Source organism: Anas acuta, chromosome 1 (genome assembly GCF_963932015.1).
Source record: "Anas acuta chromosome 1, bAnaAcu1.1, whole genome shotgun sequence".
Lineage (NCBI taxonomy): Eukaryota > Metazoa > Chordata > Aves > Anseriformes > Anatidae > Anas > Anas acuta.
In genome coordinates this window covers 183,000,180-183,020,872 of record NC_088979.1, presented here as the reverse complement: position 1 = coordinate 183,020,872, position 20,693 = coordinate 183,000,180, and the positions used below count along the sequence as shown (strand labels likewise).

At 36.3% G+C, this 20,693-nt stretch overlaps 1 protein-coding gene across 4 annotated transcripts in view; it reads left to right on the top strand.

Moving 5' to 3' along the window:
• GRM8 (glutamate metabotropic receptor 8) overlaps positions 1 to 20,202 on the top strand; it is a 349,252-nt gene extending 329,050 nt beyond the window's left edge. For 3 of the 4 annotated variants that reach the window (XM_068669626.1, XM_068669622.1, XM_068669625.1), the window contains exons 10-11: positions 13,712 to 13,958; positions 19,639 to 20,202. In XM_068669626.1, coding sequence (XP_068525727.1) covers positions 13,712 to 13,958; positions 19,639 to 19,688 — 297 coding nt within the window. In that variant the 3' untranslated portion in view covers positions 19,689 to 20,202. Of the gene's footprint in view, positions 1 to 13,711; positions 14,014 to 19,638 lie in introns of all 4 variants that reach the window. The other variant, XM_068669623.1, reaches the window with a different exon arrangement.
• The last annotated feature ends 491 nt before the right edge of the window (positions 20,203 to 20,693 follow it).

The window sequence follows — 20,693 nt, the reverse complement described above, 5'->3', positions numbered from 1 at the left end:
GTTGCTCTTCTAGGATCCTCTTCTGAGATACCTCAGAGATAGCCCTCTAAGATATCTTCATACTGCACATTTCACTGTGAGTCAGCAAAATGCTGCCTTGCCATGCAAATTCTCCAGGTAGTAAAGCTGAGATGAAAAAGCAATTTAAATGTTGTTCAAGTTCCCACATAAAAATATTTTTGTTAGAGGTCTATCCCATAAATATCTGGTTACCTGGTGAAGAAACTGAGAACAGTCTGTAGGTTACAGAGAACTTTCAGAGACAAATGAGGAGTTTGGGAAATAGTTTGCTAAGCCCTATTCAAATCACTCTGTGGTTCTCATGCTGAATTTTGATATAAGTAAACACAATGGTAATCAAATTAATGTTTTTCTTTTGGATGTTGGGGACCATTACAATATGATACTATGATACCTATCCAGATAAAGTGGACCCCTGACAAGTACCAAGTCAGACCATTGTCTGATCATATTTTTGAGACTGTATTTCCCCATTTCATCCCTCACCCAGAGAAGTTTTCACACAAAGTAAACGCAGGCATGCACTTTAGATGAGAAATGTAGAACTCTGAACAGATACTGGTTCAGATGATGAAGTGTCAGGTCTCTGTGGCATTATATGACATTATATATAAAGTAGAGGTCCGTGCAACCAAAATAAATGAGACAATTTAGGTCACAGTGCAAACAGCTGGATCGAACTCTGTGGTGGAATGGCAGGATTGGCCTTGAAAGGAAGTATTGTTAGTCTGAAATTATATAACTGATAACGTTTCTTGTCTCATGACAAGCTGCTGTACCTGCTATGAGCTTTTATAGGGTCATAAAACAGTCCTGCAGGAACAGAATCACAGAATTGGCTGAGGTTGGAAGGAACCTCTGGAGTTCATCTGGTCCAATTCTATTCAAGCAGGGCCATCTACATCTGGTTGCCCAGGAACATGTCCAGATGGTTTTTGAAGATCTCCAAGAAGAGAGACCTCTGGGCAATCTCTGTTTCCATGCATAACCCTTATTTGATAGTTGCAGCTGCTTGATAGGTGTTAAGATTGGTTATATCTGATAACTTGAGCTATTGAGTAACAATATATCTTGGTATTATAATGAAAATGTGTCAAAGGAGTGATAGGGAGGCAAAAGGGCAAGCTAAAATTACAAGACTTCACAAGGCTATGCTATTGATGTAATTTGATGGAAGAAATGAAGATACATTTGTTCTGATATACCTTTTGTTCCCTTGGTAAATCTGCTCTTGGACAAATATGAAATAGTGGTAAGCTTTTATCAGGTCTGCTGTCTAGGAAGAACACAGAGGAGGTAGTCCATAATAACAATACATTATAGAACAGGGCTTATAGGAAACAGATAGGCTTTTGCATAGCCTACAGGAGGTGACTGTTCTTCCTATTCCCTTCTAAGCCAGTATTCTTAGGTCATTTGATATGATAGCTGCAAAGGTGGGGGGAGGAAAGAGCTGAGATTTTGCATATATGTATCAATCTGAGCTCAAAGAAACTGAAATTCAGGGGAAGTAAAGCCACATCACTAGAAAGAGTGATTAAAACTAAGTGACTAGAAGTGACCAGAAGTGACTAAGTGACTCATTTCTAGTGACTTCACTAGAAACAGTGATTAAAAAGTGACTAAAAGCAGTGTTTTTAATCCACACAGACAAATCTGGACAGGTTCATAAAGCAAGCATATGCTATTGTGGAGGGACATGTGATGGCCCAAAGCAATGTTCTGCTTGCTAAACTGCTTAGACTCTCATAGTTTCTACTGAATCACTGCCTTCTGCTGTTTGATGTATTTTTGATATTTCTTATGTATAATTAGATAATAAATTGTGTGGAGCAGAGACAGTACCTGTGTTCTGTGATCCTGTACTTCTAGCGTGGACAATGTTACCTAAGAATTTTTAATTTGCTACTGTGCATATTAGACTTTTGATTAAGATGACCATTTTCAATGTGTATCAGATTTTTTCATATGTAGTTGGTGGTTCATCAGCATTTCAGCAGTAGTGTAATAGTAGTTTCATATTTCACTCACATGAAAAATATGAGGGGAAATATGTTACAGACTCCTGTATTCTGGGTACCTCTAACAGTTCATAAGCTAACCACTCATAAATAGTTTTTGTTGTTGGTGGTGGTGGTGTGTTTTTTTTTTTTTTCTTTTCTTTTCTCCTTCAGTTTCCATTCTGTCCTTAAACTTTTCCAGGTCACTTTCTCCACCACCAGGAATCACCGTCCTCTGCTTCGGTTTTGGTGATCCAGATTATGATTTTTGTCTTGGATTGTAAAACACTATAGGCTATTTCAAAAATCTTACTTGAAAAGTCTTTAGAAGTCCTATTCTGAACATTCATTTGAAGTGGACTCAGAAAGGGATATGGGTTAGAAACATAGCATCATAGAATCATGTAGGTTGGAAAAGACCTTCAGGATCATCAAGTCTAACCAAGAACCTGACCTAACAAGTCCCATCACTAAACCATATCTGTTAGTGCCACATCTATATGTCTCTTTAATTTCCAGGGACTGGGACTCCACCACTTCCCTGGGCAGCCCGTTACAATGCTTGACCAATGCTGCATGAAGAAATTCTTCCTAATATTTAATATGAACCTCCCCTGGTGCAACTTGAGACTTTTGGTGCAACTTTCCTCATTTTCTATCACTTGTCTCCTGAGAAAGGAGACTGATACCCTCCTCGCTGCAACCTCCTTTCAAGTAGTTGTAGAGAGCAATGAGGTCTCCTTCAGCCTTCTTTTCTTCAGACTAAACAACCCCAATTCCCTCAGTCATTCCTCATGCATCTTCACCAGCTTCGTTGTTCTTCTTTGCATATGTTCAAGCAACTCAATATCTTTCTTGTAGTGAGGGGCCCAAAACTGAGCACAATATTTGAGGTATAGTTTTACCAGTGCCATGTACACGGGGACCTTTACTTTCCTAGTCCTGCTGGCCACGCTGTTTCTGATGCAAGCTACAATGTCATTGGCCTTGGCCACCTGGGCACACTGGGTTAGATGCAGCACAGAATGTATAGTGCATAACATACCCTCTGCACTGCAGCTAGGAACTTCTAACATCCAGTTCAAATTAGTATGAGTTCCTTCCTGATTTAGAACTAGGTAAGGAATTCGCAATGGTCTCCTGCAATGAATAAAATCTGACAGAAGAATGTTACTAAAGCTGTGTCATAATGAATTATGGAATAAAAATTTCAGAGTACCAGTGCAAGTAAATAGTCAGGTGGAACTTGTATACATTAGTAGTAAGAGGGGAAAATATTTTTATAATGCACATATTTCAAAGTCTGTTTTTGGCTGCTTATACCAATGCTGGCTTATCTTTTCTTCTAAAAAATGGGAGAGAAAATTAATGAAGAAATAATTTTATTAGCTTACATGTTTTGGTCAGTTCACCACTGGGAGCAATTCACTGATGTCAAGGGAGGAACTATCTGTGGATTCATCCCGCTGTCATTGAACTTATTCTGACATAAGGGATGAATTTAACAAACATTTCTAGATAAGGCTAGTACTTGAGTACAGCCATTGTAAGATTTCTGTTAACTAATTGCAATTGAAATGCGTGCTAAGGGCTGAAGGGACTTGTTTGATTGTTTGTTTTTCTTTTTGTCATTCCATTTTAGCTGCTTCCTTGCTCATTACATTGTTCCCATTAGCATAATGTATTGGTTGTGTTTGCACAGCTTTTTCTGCCAAAGGCTGCCCTGCAGTTGTACAGCCATTGGGGTAACCAGCTGTTACTTATTTAAGTCTCCATCATTTTGTATGACAGAGTAACTTAATTATGCCCTGCTTGAAGATGCTAAATAAAATTATCTTCTGAACAAGTGTACTTCATTTAGTATTTGTCTCTATCAGGTACTTGAACTCTGACACATAAGCCATATGCATTAAATAAACAAATACATTCTAAACCTAAACCTATAGGCTCTAGCACTAATAAAGTGTTAGAGGTTGTTTTAACAGTATTCCTGGAGCACAGCTCTCAGCTCTCTCTTTAGCTAAGGTATAATACATATTCGAATCACTTCAGAAAAAAAAAAAAAAAAAAAAAAAAGGATTAAAATGTAGCTGATAAACCAGCAGCTAAGGTTAAACTTCTGCCATGTGTTTTTTTTTTTTTTTTTTCAGTTTTTAGGAAATAGATCTTCAGTCAGTATTGGTCATTAAAAAAGGCAGGTTTGTAATACTCTGCAAATTTCAAATCCACTCTGCTATATATATTTTAACTCTAAAAGTGTTTCAGTCAAAAACAATGTTTCTGTGTTGTGAGAAATCATTTGATTTTTAATTTAAACCTAGAGTATGAATTAAATACAAGCTACATGTTTTTCTTTTTTTCTTTTTCCTGGTAAAATCTCTATGTAGTTCTCTATAAAACAGCCTTTTTTTTTTTTTTTTTCCTTTTGCATTTTCATCACTATACAATTATGCATATGAAAGTAACAATTTCAGGGTTGCCAACTGGCTTCTAGAGTTTTAGGTGTTCCAAAATGTCAGCTCCCATATTTTCAAATGGATTATAGTTGAAGATGTGCCAATCTACATGAATTTATTTTGAATATTTGTCCACCTGCCACATTTGGTAGTTGATTTAGCCTTTGGGCAGATACAATCTGCATTTAATGTAGATACCTGAAGAATGAATTAAAAAATCTGTTTTATAAGAAATACACTTCCCTCAGAATTATAATAGTGCAAATTTAAAATGATTTTCTAAACTGTGCTACATCCTGTATAGTAGTGTAAATCAGAATGCATTTGACCAAAGACAATTAGGATTTCTAATGTGTGTGTGACTGATTTACAGACTGGAGTACATCTGTGGTAGAAAATCTTTGGCAATCTTAAAATAAAATAATATTTTTATTAAATAAAAAATATCAAGCTGTAGCCCACCAAAAATGACTTCCTAAAAGGAAAAGGGCACAGGCTTTGTAATAATGTGTCTGTGATTGTTCTTGCGATGTAGCTGGACTTGTGTCCTGAGCCTGTGCTAGTTGTTATAACAACTGTCCAGCAGTTAGAAGACTATTGCCTAATTTGTATCAGTTTATGTCTCTGAATATTGAATAAATTGAAGGTCTAATTGAAGGTCTGTTAGCCTCTGAATAACAAACAATGGGACTTGGGCTGAAAACATTGGGATGAATCTGTAGGGCTTAGGAACCAAAGGATAAAGGGCATTGACCACTGGAGAAAAGGGATTGATACTGGAAAGTTTAATATAACAGTTTTAGCTATATTGTTAATGGCTATATTGTTATATAGCCAAAAAAAATGTATATATTTAGCTATATTGTTAATAACTGTAATAATTAAACAGTTTGGACAGTAAATGTTAGTAACATTATAAATAGATTATTAATAATGTTTGCTGTAATTTTGATTAGGCTGTTAAGATTTTAGTTAGACTAACAATAAATTCGTTGCTTAGCATTTTACCTCTAAGAAAATCTTAAGTGTAACACAATAAAAATCTTACTTCTACACTATGTTGAATATTCAATAAACATATAGCAGAACAATTAATATTAAATAATCTCCTTCTTCAAGTTTTCTATGCAATGAATATTTTTTCTGATATTTATTGTTGACATATATTTAAATGATATTTGGAGATAACTTTCTCCAATTTACCTTTTGGAGTTCAGCACTCCTGAATGCCAGGACTGACATATATATTACAACAGATATACTAAAGATTAGTCTTTGATTGGTGATTGACTATGGTGACTTTATTTATACCAAGGCTGATGAGATGAATGGATTACAGGGCCCCTGAAAAACCAAAATACTTCAGTAAACTGGGGTGATGGGTTATACATAAGCTGTATGGTACTGTGATATCTTAAAAGAAAACAGAATCAAATTACCTACTGATATTTTAAATGAGTTTAAGGGTCTGTAAGACAGTGGATAACATCCTGTATGATGCCTATGTCCTGAGCTTTGAAGGATTGACTGTAGTGCAGAAGCAGAGCTTAGCTTATTGGTGTTCTAAATAAAACACTGTAAAAAAGTTGTAGATGAAGTAAAGCTGAACAATGACTTTTTTTTTTTTAAATTCATTACCAATAAGCAGAATATTTAATAATTGCAATGCTTATTTCATTCTTATCTTCTATATCTCTTTCTATAAAACAGCAACATTTCTGATGCCAATGTTCTGTGATGTTATCTGTAAAGCCACAGTCTAGGTCTACAGGGGTTATGTGTTGTCAGAAACCTTTTGCAAATGTAGAAATTACGGAAGCATTTGAAACATGAAACAAAGGGAAAGGAAAGGAACTAACTCCAGGAATTAAAGCAGGCAAAAATCTAATGTTGGGGAATTTTATGGTAAAGATGACATGCTAATAGTAATTACAACTGTCAGTAATATCCTTCCTGTTGAGAAGGTGGTGTTAATGTGGACATCGTCTTCTGTTTTGCCCTGTTACTTTCTATCTAAATTGGTTATGATTCATTGCCAAGAAGCTAGTTGGCACAGTCTGGCTAGGCTGATAGTATTAAAAATGTAATCTCACAGTAGGAACAGAGAAGATATATCAATATTACCTACTGGGAATAGTATTGAACTGTAGGCAGACTCCTAGGAATAGTTTGGGAGACTGTGATTTGGTTCAGGCCAGGGACCGTTCAGTTGGTAGTGCAAATAGTGTACACACACACAGATAACAGTGCAGACGGTAAAGTCCTAGCACGCAGGTCTATACCTTAGTATGGTTTTATTTACTGCTGTAGACATAGTGTAGAGTATTGTAGAGTGGTAGAGTACTGTTTGCTTCCTAGACCTAGAGATCACCTATTTCTCTTTTTATTTGATACAGTAAAATGATAACCTGATACCCTCTACCTGATACCCAAAGGAATCATGTCTTGTTAGGAAATTAGATGAAGAAATATACAGAGTTGGACAACCATTATTGGCCCAACGAGAAGTTGTTCCCAAATTGCAGGAAAGGTTATCCAAACTTTGTGAAGTGAATATCATCAACTTCCCAGTATCTGAATTCCAGGTATTTTCTATGTTTAGGATAGATCTAACACTATGGTAAAAGTAGGTGTTGAAAAGTCACTGGAAAGTGTTTGGAAGAACTAAGGTTAATTTTAGGCATGCGATGAAAAAGCACTTTGGAGGGGAATATATGCGATGCAAGCTTTACAACATGCAGATGTTGAACATATCTTGAACATATTGTTTCCAATGAGTGGTTGACAGATCGTTTGTACATTTAAAAATAATAAAATGCCAAAACAAACAAACGAATAAACAAACAAACAAACAAGACCTAGTAAAGTCATTTCCATCTTTACATAAAATATTTTATGGGTAGAAAAAGAATCTTTATAGATATTGCTGGAAAGGTCAAAATTAAACTTAAATTGGAGAAACTCAACTTTACCATAATTCAGTTCTTGAAATGCAGCTATATTTATGTTCCACTGAGGCCACAAGCTTTCATAGCTCTTCTAACATATTATGAAAGTTCATATTTTTAAAGATGACAAGCATTCACTTTGAAATCAGTCATTAGATCTTTTCTTTCTCTTAAAATTTCTGAAAACAACTGAAATGTACAAATAAAAATAAAGAGGATTTGTTTTCTCTTTTTTTTTTTTTCTTCTTTCTGCAAGGTACAGAATCAAAGTCTATGTTTACTGCTTGAGATAATACCCTAATGAATGTGTTACTTCCATGTTTGTGAAAAGGCTTTGACTTTCTTTTGCAGCCTCATTTTAATTGATATTTTGGTAAGGAATATTTTTAAAAGGTTAAAAAGATATATATGTTAAGTAGTTTTCTATGTTTTCTAACTAAGCAAATGTTTGAATAAGACTCACTGCATGAAGTTTGTCCTATACCTGGAAAATAATCATGTTATGTCAACATGAGCAAAACAATGATGACTGACTTGTACCTGCAATGTTTTTCCTCAAGAAAATATGAATTTTCTTCCCACAGGTCCAGACGGGAAAGTATGTTGGGCAGTGAAAAGAATAAAAAATATGTAGGTGTAAGCTTATGGGGATGCAGGTTCTGCAGAGAAGTATGAATCCTTTTGTTAGTTATTGGCTGCTTGCCAACATTGTTACCTCCCTTTTGTAGTGTTTCCAGGCTTCTAATGTATCTGCCTGCAGTGAGCCTTTCCCGTGTTGGTTCTTGGTGTGGAATTAATTCCATGGTGTTTCTTTCTGGTTTGTGAGCACAACTGTGAAACCGTAAGTGTTGTCATCCAATCAACTCTTTAGCAAGCAGCAACACATGCAAAAGCAATTTTCGTGTTATGGCATGCTCACTTTAAGAGAGGGACTTTTTTTTTTTTTTTTTTTTTTTTTCCTAAGCACTCTAAATTCTGCAGTGAAGGAAAACTGGCTACCAATGCTTGTGTTTTACTGAGACTGCAAATACCTTTGCTGTCTCCACTACAAACTGAGAGACATTTTTGCTGTCTTTCCCAATTTGTGGCATGCATGCAGATAGATGGCATATATCGTTATTGTATCGTGTATCATTTATCTTCTGGCTATGAATGATCTAGTAGATGATTCCAACAGCTGGGAGTTAGGGCAAGAGTGGTGGGAGAGACTGATAGCTAAAATCCCTTACGGGAAATAATGCTTACTAGAGTTCTGGCCTTAAAAAATGAAACTGGTTGAAGTGGACGAGAAGATTCATAGAAGAGACATGAAGTATTTGATAACAAAGATAAGGGAAAAATGAAATTATAATTTCATCTTCTGCTCTGTTACTGTCAGTGTAGGACACATTCAAGAGTGCCTATCTGGATATATCTGTCTCAGCAGGGTTTTTCAGATTCCAGTGTTCAGTACTGAGGCTATTTCTTTAATCTGTTCTTCTAAAGGGCAAATTGTATAGTTAGCCAGTAAGAGACATTAGACTAGCTGCATCTTTTAAACACCCACTTCTTTTTGGAGTGCAAGTAGCTGATTTGGATCTATGTTAGGCACACAGATAGCTTGCGTTATATCTCTGTAGCTGAGCACTCACTCAGTACTGGACTTGTTCATGTGTTATAACTACTAGCAGTCAGAGAATTTCTACCAAAGTGGAAAACAGATTCAGTTCACTCAAAAAATCAAAATAACCATATCTCCCACATCTCTAGGGTATACCGTTAAAATCAGATTTGGGAACAGGCTAGGTGAAAGGTACCCTCTATTTGACCTACTAAAACTGAGTAGAAAGGAAAAATATGTAGATTAAGAAAAACGGGAAGCCTGAAGGAAGCTAGAATATAATCTTATGTGTGAAAATAGGGGAGGATTCAAACCAAGGAAGCAAACTGGACAAAAAATATGACATTACCACTATTTTTGATCTCTAATGAAAGTGGTTGAGCTCATTTCATGCTATGTGCATGACATTGCCTCTGTAAGCACCATGCGGATGGGAGACATGGGTGATATTTCAATTCTAAGTAGTTAGGCCTAGCTGAGAGGTAGTCACTCAGTTACCTGAATTCAGACACTTTGGTGCACACACCAGATTTGATGCATAAACTTTTTTCAGGTTACCAAGGAGGCAAAACAGTTTCAAGTACTTCCAAATAAAGGAAGTAATTTTGAAATGTACATATTTTCTAATATTCTTTTTGACTACCCCAGTGTTTCCTATGTAATGTTTTAAGTTTCAATAGGCAGGAGATAGTTAGTCCTAGAAGACATGTTAAAAGGTAGAAAATCCCTAGATATCCACACAACCATTATCTATTTTAGCTGCCTGAAGCCATCAAAAGCTGTGTCACTAAGTGAGTAAGATCCTTCTGATGGGGAAAATGTGAAAGTCATTTATGAGATAGGAGTGGGGACAGAGGGTCTGGATCATTTATATGAGATGCTTTCTCAGTTATGAGGGTAGAAAACAATACATAAGCCCTGGATCAGTTCTGGAATAGAGGTAGGGTGGTGGATGGAAACAGAAAGGTATTTAGGCCTCAAGTTTTTCCCATAGTGTAAGGGGAAGCAAGATTTGTGTGTGTGTGTGTGTGTGTGTGTGTGTGTGTGTGCTGCTGTGATTTTAGTTTTCTGTCTTATGTGTTCTGACTGTCAAGAACAAGGAGAACAGATATAGCAGCCTTTGTTATATCTGTGAAAAGCTTTATTGGACAAAAAAAAATGTAGTTCAGAAGGTATTTTAGTGTGAGGAATGCTGAAATGCATTTCTATGTAACCATGAATCTGAATTGTTGTGAGAAAGGGACTTTTATTCTCCTGTAACTTGTAGTTAGCTACCACTGTGAGACTTCTGAAAAAAAAAATAATATCAGAATTCATTTTTTGCTACTTTTGTTGCTGCTTGATTTTCAGAGAAGCCAATTCTCTAAAACTCATAGGCAGTTATGCTCCCAGGATAATAAGAAATATCCATAATGCACAAAAACAAGAAGGTTGTCTTCTTGTCAGGGATAAAATGAGGACAAAAGCCAAACCAAGTGTGAGGCATAGTGTTTGCTAGATTTGGGCTGCAGGAGGGGGGATTGCAAAGACAGGAAGGACTAGATACAGGACATGTTCCTGTCCTGTATTCAGACTATAATCCTGAAACTGGCCATTTAAAAAGAAGTAGAAAGAGCAATTGGCCCAGACTGTTTAGTAATTGGAGTGATTGACAACTAGTCTCCAGTTGAGTATGCAATTTCACTGGAGTAAAAAGTCAGGTTAATATACATACCACACACAATGTGTAAGTACATGTTCAAAGCCTTCCTTTCAAGGTCTAGAAAGTTTCTTAAAGTCATTCTTTCTCATAAGTTTCATTAAATAGTATGTAGTAAGGGCAATCCACGCAAAACAGGGTCCATGAGGCCTAAAATCTCTCAAAAATTGTATTCACAGTTTGAAAATTTTCTGTCAGAAAATTCCCTACTTGCTCTAGAGTTAATTCTTCAATGACTAGCAGATGGTTAAAAAATACTGTCACCATTATCAATAAACCTCATTGTATGTGAACTGTAATCTGCAACATGAAAGAACCTGTGATTTAGGTATTTTTCAAACAGGCCTTTGTGCTGGTCATTTCAACCAAATCCACAGAAACTAAATTAAACATAATGATATAAAATACCTGCATGTAAAATACCTGCACAAAGTGTACTGAAATCCATGGGCATTCATTATTGTGGTGAATGCATGGTCAGATTTAGAACTGATTCACTTATAAGATTTAGTTGTATGGAAACCTTCAGGAAGAGATTGTTCCTCTTTGATATTTATTTGTAAGAGCTTGGCATTGTGGACCTTCTCAAAAAGGCCTTCTCCAAAAAGGCCCACACCATGATGCAAATACTTGTTGCTAATATAGCTAGTGCTATTATATGAACGTATGTTTTTTACTCTATAACATCCAGAGGATCTTTATCCTTTTTTATCCTCTGATACTTATATTGAACCATAAGAGAAAAAAAAGAACTTATGGGTCAGGTATTGTCTTTAGACTTACAAAATTATTTCAATGTCAGGCACAGTTAGAGGATCCCCAGGTGATGCTCAGCTAGTCAATTAATAGCCATGGGTTTGATTTTCAAAACTAGTAAGGCTTCAGAAAAACACTTTTTATGTTTAATGGAATTTTCATATACATTACAGTTTGTTAAAGGTCTTACTTGCATTGATTTCAGATTTGCGAATTCTGTTAGGAAATACGTGCATCTTTAGGAAACAAAATATCTTTACTTTTAGACACCACTTAACGCAACACTTTACTCTAAAAGCCAATGTTGTACCAGTTCAATTGGAGATCAACTTATTTGGTTCAGAGGGAAAAAGATAGATCGTTGGTACTGTTTGCATGTGAATGTGCATCTGCAAAGAGGTCCTTCTATGGAAGTCTGAAAAAAACTGCCTATTAATGTAACTGTGAGAAGTTGTCCTTAGAAACACTCATGCAAAATGATGGTCAGGATCTGCTTTCAGGCACACAACTGTCAATTTGGAAATTGAAAGGAACACAGCTATTTCACTGATGTGAGAAATGACTCCATAGTATATATTTCCTGATGTATTATCTCGATGTGTTATTGAAAAGAAGAGAGATATTGCCCCTATAACATTCCTCAACACAAGAGGAAATCCTGATTGTCTTTTCAGTCTCGTGCTCTCCCTGGAACCAGGTTCATCATCATATAAATTTTGAAGCATTCTCCATCTTTTCTTAAAGAGTAGATGTGTCCTTGCCTCATTTTGTGAGAATCTTGGGCAGTTTACTGTATAATCGTTCTTATGCTTTGCAAAGTGGTTCACAGTGAGAGTCCACCCTTTGGAAATACATTTCTCACATTTCTCAGCTAATGGTGCTTTAAGTAAGAACACAGTTTGTTTGTGATCTCTAGGGAGAAAGTAATGGAATAACTTTGTATATGAAAATACATTTAAAAATGTTCAGCTTAATGGTGACTGCATATCAGTTTATAACATATGTACTTTTCTCCTTAAGGCAAAGTTATCTCCAGCTTAAAGTGATAGTATTGGCTAGTGCTTAAAATCATGCTTGACAACTAAATCAGTGTCTGCCAAGACAATGAGCAGGTTTTACTTCATAATTGTTTTTTTATGAGAATTAAGTTTAATAAATATTATGTTATTTCTAGTGCCTACTTTTAAGGTTAAAACAATCAATCAATCTATCAAAGAAACAAAAACATAAAGCAGCCACTGAATCATAGAATCACAGAATAGTTTGGTTTGGAAGGAACCTTAAGATCATCAAGTTCCAACCCCACGCCCCCACAGGGACACCTCCCACTAGACCAGGTTGCTCAAAGCCCCATCCAGCCTGCCCTTAAACATTTCCAGGGATGGGGCATCCACAGCTTCTCCAGGCAACCTGTGCCTGTGCCTCACCACCTTCTGAGTATAGAATTTCCTCCTGTTGTCTAATCTAAATCTACTTTCTTTTAATTTGAAGCCATTATTCCTTGTTCTGTCATTGAAATCCCTGGTAAAGACTCTCTCCAGCTTTCTTGTAGGCCCCCCTTAGGTACTAGAAGACTGTCTGGAGCCTCCCTGGAGACTCCTGGGTCTCCCTGGAGCCCTCTCTTCTCCAGGCTGAACAATCTCCCTCAGCCAGTCTTCGTAGGAGTTGTGCTCCTTGATCATTTTTGTGGCCCTTTTCTGGAAGGGCTTTAATAGGTCCATGTCCTTCTTGGACCTTGGGGCCCCAGAGCTGAATGCAGTACTCTTTGTGGGGTCTCCCGAGAGCAGAACATAGGGAGAGAATCACCTCCCTTGACCTGCTGGCCATGCGTCTTTTGATGCAGTCCAGAATATGGTTGGCTTTCTGGGCTTCAGGCTCAGTTTGCTGACTCACACTGAGCTTCTCATCAACCAGCATCCCCAGGTCCTTCTCTGCGAGGCTGCTCTCAATGCAGATGGTATTTGTGTCTGGGATTGCTGCAATCCAGCTGCAGGACCTTGCACTTAGCCATGTTGAACTTCATGAGGTTTGCACAAGCCCACCTTTCAAGCCATACTTGACACTAATTAAAGGCAACCAAAGTCAAGGGTCTTTCTGATGTATGTATAAAAAAAGGAAGAATGTTATTATTTCTGTTTTTTGGCTAGTATTTTTAAGATAATTATTTTATTTGCCTTCATATGTTAAACCAATATAACAATGATTTTTATGTTGTTTCTTTCCTTCCCCAGATGTACATCCAGACAACAACACTTACTGTCTCCATGAGCTTAAGTGCTTCTGTGTCTCTGGGCATGCTCTACATGCCCAAGGTTTATATTATCATTTTTCATCCAGAGCAGAATGTTCAAAAACGGAAGAGGAGCTTCAAGGCGGTAGTGACAGCTGCCACAATGCAAAGCAAACTGACCCAAAAAGGAAATGACAGACCAAATGGAGAGGTCAAAACTGAACTATGCGAAAGTCTTGAAACCAACAGTAAGTCATCTGTAGACTTTCCCATGGTCAAGAGTGGCAGCACTTCCTAATAGATGTACGTTTACAGGAATGCATTTTATTTTAATAATTAACTTTATTCTTTTCATTGTTTGGTATGCATGAATCCAGAGAATTAATGTACTGCTGAATGCAGGAATGCCTAGAGTTGTTTCTAACAAATTGATTTTCATAGGTAATAAGAGGTTAGGTAAGGCTAGGTAAAAAAATAAATTAAAAAAATCACAAGCAAATTTTGAAAAGCCACATCTTTAAAAAAATAAATAATAATCTGTTTTAAATAAAGCTAATTTGCTGTGTTGTCCATTGATTTGTCAGCTTTTACAGTATGTCCTGTCAACTCATAAGGTGTATTATTGGTCATCACTGTATATTCAAAACTCAAAGGCTCATTGAAAAAATACAGGAAAGTTAACATGGTTTTTATTTTGCAGTTAGATATAGGAGTGAAAATAATCCTTTTTACCTTTCCACCCTAAGTTAATATTTATTGTTCATTTATCACAACTCATGATCGCTAACACTTCCCAGAATAACACTTCCCATCAAAGCATTTCATAGAATCACAGAATGGTTTGTGTTGGAAAGGACCCTTAAAGATCATCTAATTCCACCCCATTGCCATGGACAGGGACATCTTCCACTAGACCAGGTTGCTCAAAGCCCCATCCAGCCTGGCCTTGAACACTTCCAGGGATGGGGCATCCAAAACTTCTCCGAGCAACCTGTGCCTGTGCCTCACCACCATAATAGTAAATAATTTCTTCCTGTTGTCTAAACTAAATCTACCTTCATTAAATTTAAAGCCATTATTCCTTGTCCTATCACTACACTCCCTCGAGCTTTTCTGTACGCCCCTTAGGTACTAGAAGATTGCTGCTATGAGGTCTACCTGGAGCCTTCTCTTCTCCAGGCTGAACAATCCCAACTCCCTCAGCCTGTCTTCATAGGAGAGGTGCTCCATCCCCTTGACAATTTTTGTGGCCCTACTCTGGATTCATTCTAATACTTCATCTGTTGTGATCCTACTCATCTTGGTACAAATATATGGTAATTCCTATACAACTTAATCATTACATGTTCTGATTTGCCATGGATTATTAATGGGAAGAAGTTCTTTCCTGTGTCAGGAAAGCTCTTGAATTTGCCAGATCTCTAAAATTACACTGGTTTGGAACAGAACAGAGGTTATAGCTTCAATTGCGCTACATGACATACAGACTTATGGTCTGGACTTAATAATAAGTACTTACAAGAAAATATTAATAGAACCAATAACTTTACCCCCCAGAGCTTAGTAGTAGTGGAAAATCGGTTATCCATTGAGGAGCTAAAGGACACATGGGGTAGATAGAAGCTGTTACAGTTAAAGACTAATTTTTCAGTCATTTTACTTTTTCATTACTTTCTGATGATGTGGACAGGAGATAGAATAGTACTATTTTACTTGAGCACATTTGGACAAGAAAGTGCCAAGTTTGAAGAAATATGTCATTTCATAAAAATGCAGACCCTCGCTGAATTCAAACAGAGCTTGCCAGGTTGAAGACTATGTAGAAAAATATTCCATAGGTTTACCATTCTGTAGTTGCTTATGCATGGAGGATACTCAGTGCAAACTAATTGTCTTGCTGAGCTCATGGGCCTTCAAAATGTTTATGTCCACCAGACTGAGATATGTGTTTGTACAGCTTCATATTATCGTATATAACAAAAGGCAAAAGGAGAAAGGCAATGAATCTCCTTGTGAGTCACAAAACATCATGGAAATGTGAAGAACTCATTAATCTGTCAAATCTTTAGAAGTCTCCCAAAGAAAATTCAGAAGGGAAAAAGGAGTGTATTTTGCTGAGTTTTCAAAATGAACAACTTCTGAGGAAAAGTCAAAGGAGGGATTACACACTAGGGTGAGAAATAGAGTAGGAAATATAGTCTTGGGTGTCTGATGCTTATCTACTGTGTCTAATTAAGAAATGCTGTGTTTGGTATTCTTTAAACTATGACTATGCATAATTCATAGAAACAGCTGCTGTTGGAAGCAAGTTTGTTTCTCCAGTAGTGTGAGGTACACAGGGTATTTACTGGGCTCTGAACATGATTTTAACAGTAGCACATCGATATAATTTTGAGAGCTCACTAGGAGTATATTCTGACTAGGCTTTGATCCAGGCATCATAATGCTCCAAACACAAAAATTCAGACCCAAGTCATTTGCATTGTCCCTGTATAATTGAGCTTTTGGCCTCAAGATGGGTTTCTCTCTTCTCAACGTGTTCTGTAGCATTTGGATTTGATCATCTTCCCTCTTTTCTGCCAAAACAGTTATTATCAAAACTTTTGGAAGTTCCTGTGAATTCTCACTGCACAACTCAAAATAACTCATTTTCACTAGTTCAACAGTAACAACTTCTTAACATTGCAAAATGTCTTCTTGTATTGTCTCCATTTGAGGAAGATCTTTTCACGGACAGCATATGAAGCTGATTATGAAAAAGCGAGATATTCTAAGTATTCCAGAAGTGGGTAGTGATTCCTTCCCTTGCCTAAGCACACATGCTGGTAGAGATAATAGTGCTCATAACTAGGTGAGAAATAAGATGAGACAGTCAGTTAATTCCTTTGGCTTCCCATCCAGACACAGCTCTGCTTTCTCTCATTCACCCTCTTTCATGCAAATAACCTCCATTCCATGTTGTCCCCCACATGAATACAGTCACCTTTTTTGTAGAAATACATTCATATTTAGTAGAAAACAAATTGTATTGGGAAACAGAATGAAGAAAAAATATCCAAATGCAATTACAGAAGACATAACAAAGACAACTTTAAATTCATATAGGTCAGCTCCCAGTAATCATTCTAAAATGCTTTAGATCCTCTTTTATTTTATTCTTTTTCTCTTTGTCTCATGCCAACAGCAGTATAGTAACTGGAGCTAGAAAAGAGTGTTCATTCCCAGAAATATTTTGAGCCAAGTTTGTTACTTTTTCTGGCCATCTGAGCTTGCCATAATGTGGTTCATGTTATTACTATGAAATGCTAACAGTCTTAAAGAGCAGGACACCAGCTGCTGAAGCTTTCAGATTCCCACACAGGAACTGTAGGCTTATTACAGTGAACTGTAAAGACACTTGCAATACTTAACAAGTGAAAAAAGTGTTTGGAGATATTAAATTTAACAGATTTTGAACTAGTAGCTACAATAGCTTCCTCTGTTATATTTTTTTTTTTTACAGTGATAGTACTCAGAACTCAGTAGGATAATTTTTGTTTCTTGATCAATCCCAAATTAGTTCTGTCAAAAAATGTTCAAGTTTCAGACATACAATCAAGTTATGGCAAATTAATAAGTTAATCTAAATCAACTGAGGTGAGGTAACAACTTCGTGTGTGTGTGTGTTTTGTGAGCTTCTTGCAAATGTCCTTCCATAATTCAGCTTACTGAGTTGTGATAAATCCTTTTATATTGTATCACTGTAGGCTGAGAACATACACATGAAAAGTTATCATGAATTCAGCTGATATGGGATATGTTAAACTAGCTTAACCTTTTTCTTAAACCATTTTTCTAGATTAACCATTTATCTAAACCTATTTTCAGAGTGAGGGAAAAAAAACAAGCCCTCCTCCTGCCATCATTTTTTTTATTTTTTTTTTTAACAAATGTGCAGAGTTTGCAGATGTCCATTTATTTGTTATTTCTTAGCTGGGAATAAAATCCTTTTATACTCTCAGGAACTTGGTGCCATTTCAGCAGTCCTATATTTTTCTCAGAAGGAACTTAAGGAGCCAAAGGGAAGAAATAGAATCTTCTCAGAAATCCAGCTGTGGGAGCATGGGAGAGTTCAGATGGGAGCAGTACATCCCATCTGAAAGATCTGAAAGATGTAAATGAGCCTATATTTGTTTCAAGTGTCCCAATACACACAAATAAAGCTATTTCATGTTGTTGCTGTGCTACTGCTATCGATCAGAAGACTTATGTGAAAGAATTGCTCAGTGTTCCAAAAGAGGTCCATTCATGAAATAGCTCTTCCAGACACAAAGTTCTTCTGGACGCAATCCCAGAAAAAAAAATTCTCTGGTACACTGGAACTACCTGTGCAAGTGGGAGTAAGAAATATTCAGTTTTTCAGCTTCCTTTCAATTATTCATTCCTGTATATAAATTCTTAAGGAAAAAAAGTTCATCTGTAGTGACAGATGAACTACAATGGTCTGGTTCTGTTTTGTCTTACAAAATGAATGCAATATTAGAATCAAATTTATCTGAAATACAAAGAAAATATGAAGCAAGTAGTAAACATAATTATTTCCACTGCAAAATAGTATTTTGCAGCAATTTTAGTGAAAAGAAGTGCAGGAGAGGGAAACTGTCATTTCTTGGTTTCTATACTTTGCTCTTCCCAAATCATAAGATTGTCAGGATGGATTTAGAAGACAGAATGAAGAACCTATCTAAAAAAAATATATAGATAAATAAAATAAAGAAATAAAAAAGAAGAAGAAAAGGGAAAGAAGACATGGGATTAAGATTTAAGAATTCTTAAGAAGAATTAAGATCAAAAAAGACTAAGTCCCCAGTAGTCTCGTTTGCCTTGTACCCAACTGGTTTGCAGTCAGAGAGCCCCCTGTGAGACCTGATATCATCACTTCCCTCTTCCCAACACTATATTCCTGCCACTATATTAATTACAGACTTGGGTCACATTTTTTATGCCAAAGGATTAGAAGCTGACACAAATTTCCATGTCAAATTCGCAGTTGATAACTTTTTAAAATTGTAAAGCTGTTTAACTTTCTCAATTTATTGCTTCATTTTGAATGAAGCATTTCAGCTTTAACCAAAGGTGATTCTGGTCAGATGACAATCAGCATTAGGGTACTGTGATAGCATTCCAGTTTTAAAACACAGCTCAAGCTCTTGTAAGCATTTCTGCTGGCTCATGTATACAGAGATGTTCTGTGCCTGAAGACTTTCCAGAGAACACGTGCCATCGGCATTAGTTACCCTGTGTCAGTTGCTGGAAGAGATGTTTCTCACAATAAGCTTTGTTGCTTTCAAGGAACATATAGCCCCCTTCTAGATGGACAGCACAACCAGCTACAAAGTTGTCTTCAACCAGTAGAAGAGAGGGAAAAAATATATATCTAAAATAAATAAATAAATAAATAAATAAATAAATAAATAAATAAATAAATAATAATAATAATAATAAAGTCAATGCAGAATCAGCTACTACTACTACCAGAAAAATAGTACATTGAAAGTACTTGTTACAGCTATGCTAAAATCAATAGCAAAATACAGATAGCTACTAAAAACAATGGTGGTACATACAGAAGATATAACCAAAATATTGTAGAAAAAGTTTCTATTGTCTTTGCCAGGAACTTTCTTTTCCACTTCTCATTGTTTTTCTTCTCTTTTGACCTTTGCTTCTCCAAGTCATAAACAAAAGTTACCACCAAGAGCACAGAACTTAATATCCAACTTACCCACTGCTTATGTTCGACTGAACTTTCTTACATTATTCTACAAGCAATTGGAAATATAGTGGAATACTCTCTGAGTTCAAATACTAAATGTGTTTCTTTACCTCTTGCTTCTCAAAAAACTGAATTTTGCTTTTTGTTGTTGTTGTGTGTTTGTTTGTTTACAGCATCCTCTACCAAGACAACTTATGTCAGTTACAGCAATCAGGCAAACTAAGCAGGGATGAAATTCACTGGAAGAACTCCAGGATGGGATCTGACAAAGACTTTACCATCACCAGAATTCAGTCTTGGAATTATCAGTAGTCTACATTCAAATCAATAGTCAGTCTCCTAAAAGACAAGGATTAAACAAGAGGCAAAAGGCAAAAAGTGACAGGGGAAGGAAAAGTCCAGTTTTATACCATAGAGACAGTGTCAAACCTCTGAACTGTTCGTTCACAAAAGGGAGTAAATCACAAAAGGAAAACAAATGTTAGCTTGTGAAAAAAAAAAAAAAAGTGCTGTTGAATAAATCATGTCTGATGTTATATTTGTAAGTACTTTTTTGTGATTGTGACAATTTCCTTTCCTGTCCTACATTGTTCAACTTGTAAAAGAAGATGAGTTTGTTTCTTGTGATGGCTGACTGATTTAAGTCCTGGGTTATGCTAAAATAAATGCAATGATCAACGCATGCTAATTTTTATACAAAATAATTTATTTCTAATAATAAAGGAATGTTTTGCAAATGTTGAGACTTGTTTTGTTGCAGTTTTAAGGAAAAAAAGTCCTTACACTGTTGTCTATTGTTTGTTTAGAATGTGCAGTAAAGGTGGGTGTACAAATAAAATAATAATCATGGCATCAGAAGAATGAAGTGTAAACTCTAAGCATGTGTGTGTGTGTATGTATGTGTGCACATGTGCGTGTATATACGTGCATGCCTGCATGTGTGTGTGTGTGTATGCCCTGCAGTGTGTGAATTTATTTGTTAACTTTTTGTGACTATATTTTCTAGTGGAAGGATTTTTCCCCCTTCTCACCCTTAAAGTGAGGGTATGAAGTTTTATATGTTTGTAAAGTGAAGGAGTCCTGATGGTTATTATTTTGTATGATTGTATTACATTTTTGAACCTCAACTAATAGTTCTGATCCTTTTCATTTCTGGAACTTACAGTTTGTTAGACTGTATGACAGCTAGACTGGGTTAAGCTGAAAGTCTATTCAGCCTAGCATCCTG